Here is a 19,637-nt window from a genome sequence, read left to right on the forward strand (position 1 = left end):
GCAAACACCACTGAACAGATTTCCATGAAACTTGGTGGAAGGACGTGGGGCCAAGAAAAACCCCAATTCGATTTTGACAATTTTTGATCTGGATTGAAAAAGGAATGTTTAGGGGACTGAAATCTATGAGTGTATGAAATTTGGTGCAGCTTGAATATAAAGCTACTGTTGGCCTTGGCAATTGTATGCACTCAACTGAGCTACTTATATGTTCATTGTCAACGTTTTAAAAATGTTTCGTCAAGTATCTGGGATTATACTGTAAGGATGTACTCCAGTGACGGAATTTTTATTCTTTTGTGGACTTTTTGAATTATCTTTGTAGTGTACTTGGCTTTTAATTCACATTATATCGAGAGTTAGGACTTGTTTTTTTAGATTTTTTTCACTTTTAGTTTATTAATTCCTATTTAACTTTGAAATTATTTACTTTGTGTGACTTCGCTGGCTTTACTTCATCTCTTTGTTTCCTGCTCCTGAATTTGTCTGCCCCAACATGAGGGGTTTGTGCCCGGTTCCCTATCTTCCTATAGTAGTATTCCCTGGTGTTTCCTCTCTTTTGCTTGGTTCTTTGGTTCTATTCCTGAGTTCTGCCTTTTTTGACACCACAGTTGGTTCTTTGGTTCCATTCCTGAGTTCTGCCTGTTGGCTACCTGAGTTGGTTCTTTGTTTGGATCCCCTGCCTTTCTGCTTCCAACAAAGACTGTAAGCTTGTTTTTAATTAAACTCACCGTTGTTCTACCAGACTATTTTGTCTGCAGTTCAGTTTCTACTAAATTCAAAACAAGACAAATACCAACCACATATATTTTCTGACCTTTATTCTCCAGTTGGTTGCTCCTGGTAGAGAACAGATTGCTGTTAGTTTTTATTTAGTCAACTTTCACAAATTTGCAGATTATCTTGTTTCTTGTAGTTAATATTCTGCAGCAGGATCTTAAAACCTTAATTTTCATGGCCTCACCTATAAATAAATATCTGCACAAAGTAATGAGGTAACACAAAATTTACATATGCATAACAACACGTAGGCTTTATAATTTTGAGCAGCACTGTTAGTCAAGATCAAGTCATGCCTTGTATCTCTGGTGTTCTGGCTGGTGTAGCGTGTGGTGTGTGTGTGTGTCTGTGTGTGTGTGTCTGTGTGTTTTTCCTGAATCTGGGCCAAAATGTTTTCCACGGGGATTTAACAAGCTAAAAAACAAGTCGTCTTTGTCACCAGGGTCCACATTAGTGAAATTTAATCTTCCTCACCACACCACTTACTTTCACTTTCTGAATGGATTTTTTTGGGCTGTTTGTTAAGCATCTAGCCGTTTTCTGCTTCCTGTCAATTCTTAAATGGAGTTCCATTAGGGTGACAGCCGGGTCGACCAGGTTTGTGATGCAGCCACAAAGCTTTTACAGACATTTCTCTCAGCTGAGAAAATGACTTTTGCAAGTGTCCAATAATAATAATCATCAGTAAGGGTTATCAGGGTTACCAAGACTAGCTTTAAGTTGGATTTTAAGATAATTTCCTTGTGTTTTATTATTAAAATATTTTTTTTGTTATTATTATAATTATAATTATAATAATAATTATTATTGTTATACCCATTTCCTAAAAAATTATAATCTACTATTTACTCCAGTAAATTAGTTTGAAAACTTTACTAATTATGTTTAAGAAGAAGATTTTACACAATGGATGACACATCAAGCTTTTAAAATACAACACAATGTCATGGATTATAACAGTGGTATAACAGAACTCTTACTTCTAATGCAGTACTGTGGCCCTGCTGTATTAGTACTTTCACTTAAGTAAACGATCCGGATACTTCTTCCACCACCTTTATTTTGCCATGTTGAACGCTATTACTGACCACAGCTACGACCCAGTAACAGCCACAAATCTGCAAGACCATTTAGCAAGATCCCAAGAAGCTCTTTCAAATATGAATGTGCATCTTCACGCTCTTTCATTATTATACAATGACTCAAGTCTGTTAGAGGAAGATGAATAAGTGGCAGCGAGTGCGTCTCCCTCTCCTTTTCCTGTCATGATGATGTGAGAGAGCGAGTGTGAAGACACGAGTCCCTCCATCTTTGTCACCTTCCCTTTGGTTCTGTCACTGAGTGCAGTCGCGCTCTCAAAGGACACCTAGGAACTAAATAAGCTTAGAGGAAGTCTCAGATGTGGGGGAGGAATCTTATTCTCCACTTGCTCCGGTTTCACTCCCGACCTTTATGAAAAACGAACAATTTTAGTTACCAAGGATACCACAGGCAGCTCCTCTTTTGAACCGACTCACTTTCTTCCAATTTGGCGTGTAGCCAGCATTAGTTTAACTGAAGTGGCTGCACAGCCCATTATATGTCATCATTTCATGGCTCGGCAAATGGAAGAGGACAGTGAGGAGGAGTTGTGTCTTTCTTGTTCTCTGAGTCAGTAGACACCACCATGTAACATAAAGGCAGTGGTTGAGGACAGTGCTTTTTTCCACCTCCTATTCTCTTGCTGACCTTTTATTTTGGGGACATGAAAACATCACAGACCTTCTATTAAAAAACTATCCCTGTCGAAGAGAGATCTCTGAAGTTTGGCATTCTATCCCCAGAATTCATCATGTGCACACACATGGAAAATATGAGCCTCAATGACGTAGTTCTGATGCATTAGGTCAATCTTTAAAAATGTTTATCTATCTAAAGCATAGATGGTATTTTAAAATGTCATATTTCAAACTTATCAGTTAACATGACAGTCCAAGAAAAACAGACTAAACCCAAATTCTTCTTATTCATGTTCATATCAGCAGAGCGGGACATATGACTCACAACAAAATTAGAAGTGAATGAAACATAATTATGAAATCATAATTCATATTACACGAAACAGAAGCATTATTATATGTCTTTAAAGTCTTTTTCACACACTGCTTCTGAAGAGCCTGCACTTTGTCACACGTAACAAATCCACCAAGCGGGTAGTTTGATTCATGTTGTACGGCAGAACCAGAGACATTAAGATACATTACATTAGATTACATTAAGATAGACTACACATCTTCACTTCCTCCCACTACCCAGAAATCCAAATATCCATCATACGATCGCTGCCATTTTTCACAGTCGGCGCAGTAGTGGTTGGGGGATGGAGTCGCAGTATCAAGGTTTTGTTGATACACAAGACTGACTATTCATGATTCAGTCTCAGCTGTCAATCATGACGTTTCACCCTGTTTTTACAGCATCAAATAGCTAATTAAAACTTTAATGGAAAAATTAACACTTGACCAAACATTATTGTGATAAGAGCTACCAAAAATGACATATCATCTTTGAGAAAAATGTGTGTACCTTGACTTTTTAATTTGGTCCATTTACCATCCACTAACATGGATGAGGTGGGATTTATAACCTGTACCGCAGATAGCCATCAGGTGGCGATCAGGATTCTTTGGCTTCACTTCACTAGGTAAAGGGGCGTGGCACGCTCTTTATGGTGGACCAATCACAAAAGAATTGGCCAGCTGAGCAATCAGAGCAAACTGGGCTGAGCTAAAACTAAGGGTTTCAGACAGAGGGTGAGAAGAGGCACTGAACCAGTGACTCACATATGAGATACGTAACATGTATTTTGAACATAACAGTATGAAAATGTACACATCCTCTGGCACAATAAATGTCTTCCACTTTTAAAATATTTGTAGTTTCTATGTATTTTTCTAAACATTGAAGGAGAAACATATTGCCCTCTTAAAAAATTCCATCCATCCTTTAGCTACACCACTAATCCTTTGAGGGTCAAGGGGAGAGCCAATCCCAGCTGACATTGGGGCGAGAGATGGTTTACACCGTGGACAGGTTGTCAATCTATTGCAGGGTCAACATAGAGACAAACAACCATTCACATTCACATTCACACCTACGGTCAATTTAGAGTCTCCGTTCTACCGCACCCAAATGTGCATGTCTGTGGACTACGGGAGCAAACTGGAGAAAACCCACACAACTCAACACACAGATGACTGATTTAATGAAATAAAAGTATCGGTGCAAAGCGTATCTTCTGAGCCTCTCTTCAAAAGCCAGGTACAACGTGACAGTATGAGTAATACTGACAAAAATGATTGACTCAAATTCCATAGAATTAAAATGGTATTCATCTGCCTCAATCATGCCAGAAAATCATTAACATTTTCCATTATCCATTTTCTCTATTTCTGTTCAAGCCTCACATAAATACATTTGAATTGCCTTGTTGTTGAAGGGTGCTGCACAAATACACTCTGATGCCGTACCTCACAGTGGCCCTGAGAGCTCGCACTAAAAACACGGAGGACAGCTGAGAACATCTAAATGATTTGATTTGGTCGACAGGTTGGATGCATCCTTCTGATGGAAAATATTCAACCGATAAATCAATCAAGCAGCACAACAAGAACACCAGAATAATAATTCAAATAAATAGCGATAATAGCAGCTGCATTGCTTTCATTAGCAAGACTGATACCATTGTTTTTCACCAGAAGACAGTAAATTGAATGCAATTTGACTTTGCAGCAGATGACGTACATCAGAACAACAGATGTGGAGGTGGAATCTATGCTATACTGAGCAGTGAGCACCAACCAGACGAAAAACAATGACTGATGACAGTAATATTTATTACAAGAGCAATTTCACTGCTGTTTATGTCGCCTGTGAGCAGTGGGAGAGAGAAAATAATTCAAAGTTATTCAGCGTCTTTCTAGTGGAAAAGAACAGATTTGAATGCACTGTACTGCATTTATTTGCCTAAATGCAGGCTAATTTGAAAGCTAGACAAACAAATGCTGCTATAAGTGAGCAAACACAGCTGTAACAACAATGTCATGGGACTGATAATAATACTCAGTAAAATAATGGTCACTTTTGTGTTGACGAATCAGTGCATGAAATGATGGTTAAGTAACAGTCAATCTAGACATGATGCTGAACAGAGCAATCAGCTTGAAAATGTACAAAAGAAATGCTGGTGAATTATTTCTGAACAGTTTATATAGTGTACTGGACTAACGTATGATTATCCTAGTGGTCATTACAATCACAGAACCATTCATCTGTGTTTATACACCAGTGTTTTGGGGAGATTAAAGCCCTGTCCAAACTAATGTGGACATTTTGAAAACAAACTTTTCCCTCTGCGTTTGGGCCTCTCGTCCAAATAAATCGTTATTAAGTCACTAAAAAACGAATTTTTACAAACGCCTTTGAACGAGCAGCTTTTCAAAAACGGTGGTTTCCATGTATGCGTGGGTACATGTAAAATAGAGCGTTTGGGGAACATTGACACCACAGCTTACATCGTGCAGGCCCACTGTTGCTCTGTGTACCAACAATGGCACCTTTGTACTGGTTTCCTTATGTTTACTTAGCACTGCTAGGTCTAAATACAAGTTTGCAGCTAAATGAAGCATCAATGCACCACTTTAGCAGCATTCCACAGGAATCTCTCTCTCACCCAGTACCTGTGTCTCAATTCAGGGACTGCAACCTCTGGAGGCTGCATTTTAAGAGCACCACAGCGGACTACAATGTCCCACTTTGATGGCTCCTTTAAATCCAGCCGACAAATGTGTCCTTCCATCCCAGAGAAACCAAGGCTCCAAAGCGTTGATCCTTCCTGGCCCAACCCATCCCAAGGTTAATTGCGCTTCTGTGTCGAACTGAAGAAGTAATGGCACAGGGAAGCAACAACACTTTCAATGCTTCAGTATCACACTTCAACCGAACAACTACACATGTTAAAAAAATCAAGGGGCATTCAAACTTTCTTGTCGTGTCCAGCTAGTTGGACCACAGCGTTCTTCTCTGGTCCTTGTTTCTTTAGACTATCACCACTGGCCCGAATTCCTTGTTTGGGTCTTTGTAGTTTTGTATTCTTGTCTGGACATGGTGACATTTCACAAGTGAAACTAAAACTATCCGTCTTGGCCTCTCAGATCATTTGCTCCAAGTTCACATGCACAACAGCATGTTGAGTGACTCAAACGGACAACAAGGAGTTAGGGCTGGGGGATATGGAATCAGTTGATGTCGATATATATCACGACATAAATCAAAACACTATTTCTATCATTTCTGCTTCAGAATGTAAAAAAGATTAGTGGTATTACCTGCCTTTGTGGGGAGATGCTTTCGACACAATGTTTGTGCACACTACTCTGCTTCTTGTCGACACTAAATAGCCCAAATATCTCCACAAGACCAAATTCCTCAGACCCTTATTTTCAACAATGCCTTGGGCTGTGTCCATTGGAGTTTTCTTCTTCTGCAACGCTGTCGCTCATTTTCTCTTTGATCTCGCTCCCACTCCTGACGTACTGATGTACACGGCTGCAGTAGCCCAAACATTAGTACGTGTGCTGCTGCCGCCTGATGCTCCTACAACTGTAACTCTATTCCAGCCACATGATTGGTTCTGCGCAGCATTATTCTCATCATCATTGGCTGTTCGTGTTGTCTGTCAAAACATACATGGAATGAGTTCTGTAGACGTCGTGTCGGCCATGTCTTATATTTCTATCGAGGAAAAGTTATTTCGCGATAATTATCTTAATCGTTTGATCGCCCAGCCCTATAGGGGTTTATCAAAGATGAGACAGTAAGAAATGAATAACTTTCATACTAATTCACTCAGGTGACCTTCAGACTAATAGACACATTTCAATTTACAGAGACATGAGAACGACTCGAGGAATATAAAACAAAGAGCAGGATTTCCTCTTCAGTCGGCAGTCAGAGGTTGAGTTCAACACAAACACGCACTTGAGGTTGAACTTTGAGGTGGCATAGAGCAACAGTAAATAGACACACCCACACAATCCCAACACTGCCAAACTGTTCTGAATGCCTACTAGTTAATAACATGTCCTACTTTAAGTTTATGTTGCCTGCTCAACATGTATTGTGTTCTACTGTGTTGTTTAATAGGTAAACTGAGCTGAGAGATCTTTTGCAAAGGTGATTGAAGGATGTGTCTACAGCTGAAAAAACAAGCTCACCACAAGTTCTGTCTCACAGTCATGGATTCGTAGACGTTATTTCCATTTTTCTGAGCACTTCAAGTGTAATTCCATAAAAGGCTGGAGAACGGCGACTAATGGATCTTGTGTCGAGACTGCTTTTGTCAACTGTGTCTTCCAAGGTCAGAATGATCTGCCACTCTCTACTGTTTCTACAACGTTAATGCACCAGATTGAATTTGATGCTGGAGTTTTATTATTCCCTGTGTGCCACATACACAGACACATGCATTTCAAAAAGTACAGGGCTGCATACAGTGCAATGACCTAGTTAGTAGGCAGTTCTGGGGTTTGGTATCTTGCTCAAGGGCAGTGATGGGGGGGCCATAACTCAATTTGCTGTTTCACAGCAGGAATACAAACTTGGCTCAGTCCCGAGGGTCAAATCACCACCTTCTGAGCATCAGTATTCATCATGCCATGTCCATCATGCAAAGCTCTTGGACAGTAAGTTTAGAAGTAACTTACGACAACAATAGAACAAGTGGTCTCAGACTTTTTGACCATACACTGACAACATGACAGCTCGCCAAGAGTGACACTAAAGCTTCTTGATCGTCCCCTAGTGGCTGACTGCAGTATAGGTCATAAATCCTGCCTCTTCCATGTCAGTGGATGGGAGATGGACCAAACTAAAAAGTCAAAGTACATGTCAGATCCATTTTTGTCATTTTAGCTCATTCTTATTACACTGCGTTCACGTGTTCATGTTTCCTGTAAGTTTGGTTTTATAAGTTATTTGATTAAATAAAATGTAGGTGAAACATCATGATTGACAGACTGACTGAGACTGACTCGTGATTTGTCACACACATGTATTCACGGTACCTCAATACAACACCTCCACCCCTTGATCACTATTGCACAGACTCCAAGTGTGAAAGATAGCAGCGTTCGTATCTGGGATATTTTGGCTTCATTTCTGGATAGTGGGAGGAAGTTATGATATGTTCATTCGATGATTTGGACACTACAGTATATGAAAGGTGATGTGCCTGTGAGAGAAAGATCAGACAATTAATTAATGAATAAAAGCTGTTGCCTTCAGGAGCAGTTTCAAAAAGGGACACCAAACTAAACATGAATAAACGTGAAAGCACAACATCTCTCACTGGTCTAAAATGTTAGCTTCTTGTTAATGGGAACATTCATACACTCCAATAATTTTAATGGACCACATAAATATTCTGTCCATGTGCACAGTTGATTCGAATGCCAAAACTTGAGTTGCATAGTTATTGGGCAACCGCAGCAATATGCTTACGTTCAAAACATATTATCTACAATCCGCAGCGTGGTGTGTGTCTGTTTGTTTGCAGTCTCTCAGCTCCATCAACAGGAAACCCATTATCTCACTGCTTGGTAAATGCTCGGTGGCCCTTTGTTCAATCTTTATGAATAATGGACCCCACCTTTGTTATGCCAAACACAAAGCATGATTTATGCCACAGTAAAGGCACGCAGCACTTTGCCCTTTTCTGCTTCCTGTCCCCGGAGACGGCAAGGTAAAAAGGGTGACAAGCTGGGAATAACAAAATAAAACTTGCATCTCTGTCTACGGAGTGGTTACCAATCCATCATCGTCCATTTCAAATCCAGTGCAACATACCCATACTGCTGCTGACGCGATGACTAATGGGTGTCCCCAACTTTTCAGGAATCAAGGGTTTCAAACTCTTTTCTAAAATAAAACAGAAACATCAAATTGGGGTCAGTTGGTATTTACCCAACAAGAGTGACATAATTATTCAAAACATCAGCAGAACAGGCCAAAACATCCTCCTTCATAGCCTCGTTTTTATCTGTGAAAGTACTTCTTTCTGGATATGACAGCCACTACTCAGATATGACGCAGAGTTGCATCTGATTCTGTGTAAAAGTGTTAGTTGCGTAGGCTAGTCTGATTTAAGTGTCTCCCAACAAAGACGGCCAATAATTAAATTAAATCGCAGAGCATGTGATCTGTCAGTGAAACATGGATCTATGTGCTGTTCAAACATATGTTGCAGTTTTCAATGTTATTATTCTCGAAGGTGAATAATACCAGCCTCTCTGCAGATGCCTCTGACTCACTTCTCCCCCTGAACCATTGCCCTCACTTTGGATTGTCCCTCCAAACCTCTCCACAGAGCTGTGAGGGACAGTGGTAAAAGAAAAACAAAACGACAACGCTGTGAAATAGGAGATTTGGTGTGCAGGGTTATCATTAGTCATGTCAGTTGTGTCGCTCTGGGGTTGACAGTCTCACCCAGTCCACCACTTTTGTCCAGACTGAAATATCTCAACAACTATTAAATCCAGCCAAACATCAGCACGTTACTTTGTCATTGTGAGTACGTTTGCACGCTGGCTCAAACCTCTTCTTAAAGTGGAACCGTGCAGGGCTGTTAGCGTGACTGGAGACTATTTTTTCCTCTTCTTCTTGTTTCCTTTATGAAGTCACATTTGGTTTACACTTGCATTTCTGCCCTTTACTGAATACCCATTTTTGTGTGAAATTAAGGACACCACTTCCCTAAAGAAAAAAATGATAATGTGATTAGAAGAGGAAGGACAGTGAAGTAAAGGCAAATGGAAAATAGGGAATGCATATGAACCACACCATGCACAGTGTGCTCAAGGGTTCAAGTAACCTTTGCCTCTCGAGTGGTAAAAAATATGATCTGCAAGATAGTAGGATCTTGTGATGATGGTACATTTTTGGACATTTACACTAGTACTGTACTTTCTATACTAATTATTTTTCTAATTTAGGATTTTGTCAAGTGGCAACCCATCATGGCATCTCCCATTGGTTTGTGAACTTCTGTTTTGAAGCCTCGAGGTCGGCATTTAGGCCGGGGCTATCTTTTTATTTTATTTTTTCGGAAGTAACCATATTTGGAAGAGCAAGGGGTGGAGCCTGTCTGAGAAAATGAGAATACTGCACGCCAAGGGACCTGCACCCATTTAACTGTCAATCACAAGCTATCTATGCTTTCACAAATAGTGAATATATTGTGCATATCTGATGTTAGTCACACTGAATCTGCTAAATATGGATACACATGCTGTGAATGCAGCATGATGGGTCCAAGCTGCACCTGCTGTAGCTGCCATAGATTTAGTAACAAGCCAGAGCTAAATATGTTTGTTTTTCAAATGAAACACTTAGAAGGGCTTAAATAATGGCTGCCTACTCCGTGACAATAGTCCAATAAAGTAAGGGAACCACAGAGTCAACAGACAAACAACAAGGAGCTTCAATCATGTTGCTCTCCTCCTTTTAATTTTCTGTTCTCAAACATGTCAACCTTGCCCGGGTCCATTCCCACACAAACACACACACACCATCTGATCACATGATCAGTGGACAATTTGTCTCTCTCTTCATCTGCCTCTGTAATAAAAGTCAAACAGGAAGGAAACAGAACTGCGGTTGATAGTACAAGCAGCACGTATCAATGATTAACTTGCCAAATGCTTTCTCACGGCATTTTTATTTAATGGGGACTCTGAAATATTTTGACAGCAGTTTTGTTCTGGAAGAAGGGCTTGTTTACATGACATGGGCAGTGATAGGGGTTTAAAATTAAATACATGTTTCCTTTTTGAAGATGTGAATGGTTTGCTGCAGTGGTTTGTACCATTAAACATGTCCCTTGTGGTTTCTAAAAGATCTAAAACGCACCACTCTGTAAACTGTTTGTGATCGCAGGATTTAAGAACTCAGTGTAAAATCCCATTAAGCACTGAAACACACTTTCCGTCTTGATCTTGCATTCCTTTACAAGCGCGGTTTGCTTTGATCTCATCGCACTAGGCTGGCAGGATACGTCCAATCCTCCACATTTTCGGCGAGGTGGCCGACAAGTGGGAAGTGAACAGTGCCTGTGAGAGTAGAACTTAGGCGTCACATCAAATTACCTGAGGATGCGTCAGCTAGGTCAAGTCATCTGTGTCTGCTGCAGCGGGTGGATGTTGTCTCTCCTGGGACCAACTTTACGCACTGACCTCACAGAATTATGATCATATGTAGAGGGCAGGTCGATGCGGGAGCTGTGTGGGAACTTGGCTAATCAATGACACATCAGTTGGCAGAAAGGATGCGAAGGCAGTGGCTAATCCTGCTGTCATCTGCGGGTCCTGTAGCCTCGGTGATTTCCTCCCTCAAATCCCCTGCAGGAGCTGACGGCTGTGATCACACCTACACTCGTGTTTTCGTTCGTCTGAACCTTGCTGGAAAAGTTTACTTTTCAGCAGTTGTGTTTTTTCTCTTGACCTACATCCCACCAACCTACCACAAGTTCACATACAGTTAAACCCGCTCCTATTTGATTTGCAAATTTAACTAGCGTCAGTCTCTTGCTGTAGCAGGCTTCTCCACTCCTCCTTCTTTTCTTAGAGGTCTGAGGCGCTGGAGAAAAGGACTACCCTTCCTTCCCACTGTCGTGAATAAATCATTCATATTTGACTTTTGAATAATTGAACATACAACATATTACTCTCAGTGAAGCTAAGACCCGACTGCAGCCAAAATAGATACCAACTTTTTTCGCTGGAAGTGGGCACGAAAGCGGTTACGCTGAAAGTGCAAGCCAGGATAACTTAAGAAAAAAAGGCAGTTCTACCTACATTAGTTTAGACTGGAGGCCTTGGGAACATAGCTTCTCTTTTATCCACTTGACAACACTCAGACTGGACCTTTATGATGGCACTGGTTCAGCGCTGTGCTGTGCTAGCCTCAATTTGCAGTGTTGAATCTCCACTTAAAGAGGCTGTAGGTGATGAATGGGTACTCATGCGTAAGAATGGCTTTCACAGCACTTCCACATACAGTATGAAATCAATAGCATCACCACCATTCTGCAGTCATTATTACATGACCTAGGCATGATCCCAACAGCTTGCTGATATTTTTCAAGAAAAGTTACTCAACCAAGTTTTATAAGGGGAGTTGTTGCTGTGGTAGATGAGTTTTGAAGCATTTTGAAGGGGAGAAGAGGCTAGGGTTGGACTTTCACACTGAAATTGAAGACAGGTACTTTTTTACGTCCATTACATTTATAATACACAAATTGAATAAGAGTGGTCAAAAAACAACCAAGTGTTTTAGGCCATTGTGGGAAATACTGCAAATAAATGAGGAATTTAGATTTTTATATGATTCTTGTATTAATGTGACAAAGTACTTAGGTTATTGAGGTGTTATATTTTCTAGAAAATGTAAATGGTAAATGGACTGTATTTATATTAAGCTTTAAACTATATATATATATATAGCACTTTGGACTGTATTTATTTAGTGCTTTGTCAGTCTTATTGACCACTTTACAGTACAAGTCACATTCACCCATTCACACACGCATTCATACAGCGCTTCTATACACGCACTTTTTTCTATTACACAACATTCATATACTGTCAACACAGCCACCGGAGGTAATCGGGGGTGCTGTGTCTTGCCCAATGACACTGCGGAAGGCAGATTAGTGGAGCCACAGATCTAATCACTGATCCTCTTTGGTGGACAACCCGCCTCCACCGCAACATCTTGTTAATGATGTAAACTTGCATATAACATGGTTGAGAATTATTTTCATATTGCCAACATCTAATGTCTAAATTACAGATGGTATTGACTGCCTTAATCTAGATGTTTGTACATGTTAATGTGAGAAGATTAAAAACTGCTTCAGACCTCTCAACCACACATAGAATATGACGCACCTTTTTACAACATAATGTGTAATTTTACTCAATAGAGTGTGTATAATAATTCAAAAAGTAGCTGTCGTCTTTGATTAAACTTGTGTCAACATGGATGGTGAATATCAGAGATACTCTGTTCCTGCAGGATTACAGCAGTCACTCTAGGAGCATCTGTGTCAAGCCATGCAAGTCTCCGCTGGGTCATAAATTCTTTGCCCACACACACTGGGGACCACTCCTCTAGTACCAGATTGCCCATATTGGCATAAACTGCAAAGTAGAGCACCTCCCCTGGAACCCTAAAGGAGCTCCCCGAGACAATCAGCATCTTACTGCAGTAACGCACCTTCTCTCCAGGGACTGTTTCACCTCCACAAACCCGCCTGCTCAATCCTGAGCCTCATTTGCGGCACTCCTCACATTTCAGCTTCGCTTTGCAATGCATGTCCTTGGGAACCCGAGATGACACCAACAGAGCCCTAATCAAAGCTAATCGTGTGCCTAATTGGCAATTCCCATCCTGATGAATTATCTCTATGATTCCCATTGTGAATCATCTGCCAAAGACACTCTGCGCTGTTGAATTTAAAACAAATCTGATTTCACAGCGATCACTGAAAACAGTTCACAGAACTGTCTGTGCAGCTTGCGTGGGGATAAAAATAATCCCAAACTGACATCACATTATTTTAAATTCTTGTGTCTGGCAAAAAGGCAAAGGGACTCGGAGATGCTCTGCTCGAGTGCCGTGTGTATGTGTATGTGTGTGTGTGTGTGCGTGTGTGTGTGCATGTGTGTGTGCACTTTGATCTCACAGTAACACGTTCAATCATCCACTCTATCGTTTCAGGCATGCTCACTCACAGATGGGTCCATTTCTTCTTTCTGATTATATACTATGAACAATTCTCCTCTCTAATCACAGACGATGGCACCTGACAGAGCCGGTTTGCAGTACTTTCACTCAGCCTCCACGAAAAAACAAAGTGAGTCCTGCTCTACAAACACTGACATTGTTTATTTCCACTCAGCTTTTGTATATTTGCTGAGGTTAAGATGGGAAAACATTTTATTCTACAGGAGGATGTCACAGAATGATGAGTGACTGGTTTCATGGTGGCCCTCTCATGACCTGACTGAGGAATGAGTGGCCACAGATCACACACAAATCCCAGTCCCCGTCCATCCATCTTCAGTTATCACTGTGATCACGGTGACCTCTAACCTAACCTCTGAGGGGCCTTTCTGCCTCTACACAACTGATCTCGTTACCTCCCACCCAAGCACAGCCATAGCTCTGTCACTGTCACCGCATGCTGACTGGAGCCATCACACTGTATCACAGCATGATATCTACGATCCATTTCCTCCCATAATATCATTATCCCAGCTTATGTACGGGCATGAAACACATAATTCTGGGTGCAATGCATAGAGGTAATAAAGCCTGATTGGCAATAGGAGGAGGAAATAATGAGATCATCGAGACCACAATGTGCCTTTGTCTTCATTAAGGTTACAGTTGACTTGACTTTTATTTCATTGTGGGATGTAGTGGGAGCATTGGGCATGTCTCATTTGCCTCAAGCTATCAGGATTGACTCTGCCTTTGTGAGCACAGACTCTCCAGAGCTGGGAGCAGAGTGGGGACCCTGATTGGTGGGGATGGGTGTTCAGGGTTGAATTTTGAGGAATCTATGTGGGCTGTATTTAACTCACTTTCATAAATAATTTTGGAACATCATGTTGATGCCAAACACCATGGATGGTAATGCTCAGATTTATGCAGGTATAGTGAGTCAGAAACACAGCATTTGGAATTGAGTCATCTGCTGCTGCTGTACCACATGTAAAGTGAATCCCAGCTGCTTTTGCTTTTCCTTTATTGTAATGGTCGCGTAATAATCAAGAACGTGGGTCGTGCTGTGCGCCCTAGACAGAAATGCAGGACCATTTCAAATCATGTATCAGTGTCTTGGCAACTAGGTGCATGAGTCCTGATCCTTTGCGTAATGAGCCCACAGGAAAATATGCCCATGGTCAAGCAGATTAATGAATCGTGCTATAAATGAATCACAGTCTGTGTACAGTCATTTTCTGCATCAGGGGCTTTAAACGCACAGATAATCAGAGGAGCAGCTGATGTGGAATGAGGCATTTAAGAGCCATCATCTGGTGTATAAACGCCCATTTGTTTCATGCGTTTCGTTTACAATTCATTACTTCATTTGACACTTGAACTGTTCCCCACCCTCAGTGCACTAAAGTGGTTTGGAGCAGCCAATAAAAACACATATTTGTCGTCTCCGTGTCGTTTAAACCGAAGGACGCACCGCACGCGTAATTTCGGGTGCCGATGCAAAACTGATCCAAAGCAGCTCCGGTCCAGCTGCTGCCAACTTTGTAAACTCACCTATCCACGCTGATCACACACAGGGTCATGATGGAGGCAGTGCAGCACATTACATCCATGCCGATGAAGATGTTGCAGAACACCTCCCCAAAAAGCCACTCGCCCCCGGTGAGGTCCGTCACTATTACGAACGGCATCACCACTATGGCCACGGACAGGTCCGCCACTGCCAGGGACACCAGCAGGTAGTTCGACGGCTGCCTCAGCTTCTTCACCACACACACCGCGATCACCACGAGGGTGTTCCCCATCACGGTGACCGCCGTGATGATCGCCAGCATCACCCCGATGATGATCTTCTCCGGGCGCCCGAAGTCCAGCAGCTGCTCCCCGCACGTCTTGTTCCACATGGCGGTGGGACCGATGGTGACGAGGACGTTGTAGAGAAGCTCCAGGGTTCCATTGATAACTTCGGAAATATCCTCCTTCTTGTTAAAAGTGAACTCAATTCCCGAAGTATTGAACATCACGACAGCGTTATCCCGGTGGGGATGCAAGGGACGCCTCGCCAGTGCGCTCCAATTACGCGCATATTTGGATATGTGTAACCTGCTCTCGGCTCCTGTCCAGTGGTCTCAGACTGAGGCTGTTGCAGCTGCCCTTCATCAGAGCTGCCAACAATTCAGAGGAGTTCTTGACTGGTTTCTGTTTAAGAATCATTCGTCAGAGGAAGAGCTGTGTGGATGAGTGCTCCATCCCTAGAGGGCGAAAAAGAAACTTCTGCTCCAAAACTATGAAAAGAAAAAAAGTTACAGAATCTAAATGTGGCTGCTCAAGAAGTACTTGTTTCTCACGACACTACTCCGAGAAAAATGGTCTGTTTGGGGAGCTGCGCTGCGCAAACCGCACCTAACCATGTGACGCATCACTGGAGACGCACAGACAGACAGCTGAACACATACAGGGCATAAGAGACACAACAGCCCAGACCCTTTTGTTTCAGGGAGAGAAAAATCATCTGATCATCATCATCATCATCACCATCATCATCATCATCATCATCATCATCATCGTCATCATCATCATCATGATTATTGCGTTTTCTCTTGTAGTGGACACTATTCTTTTCTTCTGGTATGTGACGTTGCTTCTCTTGGTTCCCTTGGCCCCTCACATTTAAACACTGGAAATCAGAGCAGTAGATCCAGCAGCTCTGATGATGCAGGGAGACAGCGAGTACATATGGGAAAGCTTCCCAGGACTCTGTCCAGGCAGCAACAGCTGTGGTGTGTTTGTCCCCTCAGGCTCTGATGGGGCCAGTGCTGTTTCCCACACACTATTTCCTCCTGCTTCGTCATATAGCTGCTCCTCCCCCGTCAGATGCAGGCCACCATAGCCTTGGTCTTTTACTCACTACACCTAGATACTATTCAGCCTGACAGACAAGTCAGTAATGATTGTCGCATCCGATTAACGCCAGTGACCACTGGCAGTTTCTGCTAGACCTCCTGCTGTCAGGGAAAATTGTGTCCATTTATTCTAAGGATATTACCGATGCACGTCAGTGGAGATGGGTCAGGTTTTCAGGGTGGAAAGCCTCTGAGGGGAGCTCTGGGGGCTTATGCAAAGCAACCTGTCAGCTTCTCAGTGGGTCTGGTAATGAGAGGGGTTAAACAGATATGGATTGCATGTGACAGATGTTTAGGAAAAAAGCACGACAAGAGAATTTTGGATCAGCAAATTTTAGTTAATGGAGTTGTCTCATCTTTGTGGAAGCAACCAGGCAATCAGGTACAGACAAGTCATGAGACAATGGGCCCCTCAGAACACAATGTGAAAGGGAAAGCACTATAAATCTGGGGCATTACTCGTTCATTTGTTGACAGGCGAACTTGGATGACACCAGGCCTGAAGCAGCTGAAAATGCAGATCCCTGTGTTCCTTTAACAAGTCTGTGGTGGGGTGTGGTGTAGATCAGAAGCGAAAGTGAAATTAAATCAATTGCAAGAAATTACCTCAGCATTTAAAGCTTGTTTTAATCCCCCATCACTGCCAAACTCCTCTGCGGCCTGTTTGGATGTCATGTTACTGAGACTCTGTCCAATAAACAAGCCCCTTGTGAGTGAGTCCATGTGATTTGTGCCCACGAGCGCAGGGCCTCTAATTGGGTAGAAAGAACCTTAATGAAACCAAAACACTGAGTAAACATGTCCTGACACCGGAATGATGCGTGCTGCCATCAAGCTTCACATTTTGACCTGTAATTACACCAACACGTCAATCTTTTCCTGATGTTTGTAAATGTCAGAACGAACCGCCAAAAGCAGTCCTTCAGGTCTCATCCAGGCGTGCCGCATTAGACATGACAGTTGACGCCACTGACTACGTCGGCTTGGAGCCCATCTGTGGCTCTGGAAGTCAAATGTTTGTTCTTTAGACGTAGATTACAGCTGACGGCAGACAGGTGGCGATTGTCCCTACTTCACAGTCCCGAGACATTGTTTATCTTCTTTTCTTTGGCAGCAAATTGAAGATTTGCAAACGTGACCTTAATAAACAGACATAATCAGGCAGAGGGCAGGAGCCGTGGAACAGACAAGTCATTTCATCACAGCAACAAAATGTTAGCGAGGAGCAGAAGAACTGTTATTTTATCAGAGGTACAGCGCCACACAAATTACCCCCCCAAAAAACCAGAGAGGATTTGTATGTGGCTGATCGAGTGAGGATTGGAGCAGATGATCACATCCCTATGACAGTCAAACAGTATTATACAACACAGCTGTTTTCTAACCAGTACTAATCTAAGCTTCAGTCATTTACATTATTTCGGTTCTGCTCAACATAAAACAAGTTGTTTTGTTTTTTAACAGTTAACGACAGAAGTCACTCAGTCACTGATGTTGTCTTAAACCCCTTCATCTTTACAACACATTATCTTCATGCATATTTATTGGCCTTTGTTTACCAAGTCACAGTTGGATTTCCGTGTAAAACCACGATAAAACTGATCACAGCTTAAAAAGGTAAACTAATATTTGGTGTGGTTTTTGTGATGAGGTCACACTTCAAAATAAAGCTTGTGTCCACTAACAGTTATTTCACAGAAAGCAAGAATATGTTTTTTTAAATACATGTTTCAAAACAAGAAAGAAAATGGCCATGGCATTTTAAAAAACACCATAGTAGCATGAAGGCAAAAAATATGTATGTATATCTGTGTTGGCAAAAAAAAGTTTAGAAATAAATGAAAGACAAATAAAAATAAAATTTGCTAAGTCATAACAAAAACAATCCTTTAGCCTTTGTGTTTACAAATGTTTCTTGACTTTTTATTCCTGCCAGCTGCTGTTAGCAGCGTCCACTGTTTTGCACTATTTTTAATTAAATGAATGAGTAAAGTAAATGAATGCCCGTGGGCCTGTTCTTCAAGTGTGACTTAACTTATTCAGCCTACCTAAGGCTAAAATAATCCTGTCAATTTTAATAACACTTATTTGGTTCTTTGAAAGCAGTTTGAGGAATGATTTTGTGAACTTGGATGAAGAAGTAAAGGTAAAACGACTGAAGAGATGAAACAGAGGCAGATGATCAGGAATGGTTAAGCTCAACACTGATCACAGGACTGCGGGTAAATTATCTTCCAGTATTATTCATTTGTGATTCAGACTAATATTATATGTTCCTGCAACGTTGTGCTCCACAATGTTTCCACTGTTTCTTCACTGTTAAACATATTTCTAGTGACCACGAGTGTGGTTAATGTGAATTTTAGGTGATATTCATATGACTGATGTAAAAAATCATCACTGACGTTATTTATTTAATACATTTAATGTTTGATTCTGACTTAACTGCCAAATAAGTGCCACATGTTTTGGCAGCCAGATGAGTTTAAGTTTTAATGCTCAGTAGCTCAAAATGTGGATTGATTAAAAATGTATTACAAAATGCACATTAGAAAGAAGCAAACATGACGGCAACATTCTCACACCAACAAACCTCCACATCTCTGCTGTTGGCCACTGACACAATACGTGTTCACATGCCTTGTTCCAAAACACATGACATATGATGCGTGACCAGGATCCAGTCACAGGGGCCTAACACCTCCAACTCTGAGTTGAGAAGTTTATTCCCAGTGATCGGATTGTGATTACCACACATGAATCTGAAACAAGACTTGCTCCAATCACAGTTTTACATTTATGTTTTGCTGAGACACTGATTCAGAGTTACACAGAGTGTGTGCAGCGAGTAGTAAGTTAACAAGTTGAAATTGCCATAACAACACAGAATTTGGAGAGTTCTGCTCTCGCTTGTTCCTCACGCTGATAGTGTTTACATTCATTATAGAAGGTTAATTTGATTTCCCCGTCTGTTACAGTTTGTTCATCGTGTCAATAAATGGCACTGCCTCCTTTAAAAGCAAAGTCATTTTCAAGCCTCATCTGGTTCCCTTATAGTTTTCGCTTTTAATTTCATGTTGTCCCTGACACCAAAGATGAACTGGAGTCTGTTGAAGACTGACTTTTAAA

At 41.5% G+C, this 19,637-nt stretch overlaps 1 protein-coding gene across 1 annotated transcript in view; it reads right to left on the minus strand.

Annotated features, from left to right (window-relative positions):
• The window catches only part of htr7c (5-hydroxytryptamine (serotonin) receptor 7c), a 28,677-nt gene extending 12,620 nt beyond the window's left edge, over positions 1 to 16,057 (minus strand). The window contains exon 1 of the mRNA XM_035164952.2: positions 15,160 to 16,057. Within this exon, the coding sequence (XP_035020843.1) occupies positions 15,160 to 15,626 (467 nt within the window). The 5' untranslated portion in view covers positions 15,627 to 16,057. The remainder of the gene's footprint in view (positions 1 to 15,159) is intronic.
• Between the last annotated feature and the right edge of the window lie 3,580 nt (positions 16,058 to 19,637).

Source organism: Hippoglossus stenolepis, chromosome 9, assembly GCF_022539355.2.
Source record: "Hippoglossus stenolepis isolate QCI-W04-F060 chromosome 9, HSTE1.2, whole genome shotgun sequence".
NCBI lineage: Eukaryota > Metazoa > Chordata > Actinopteri > Pleuronectiformes > Pleuronectidae > Hippoglossus > Hippoglossus stenolepis.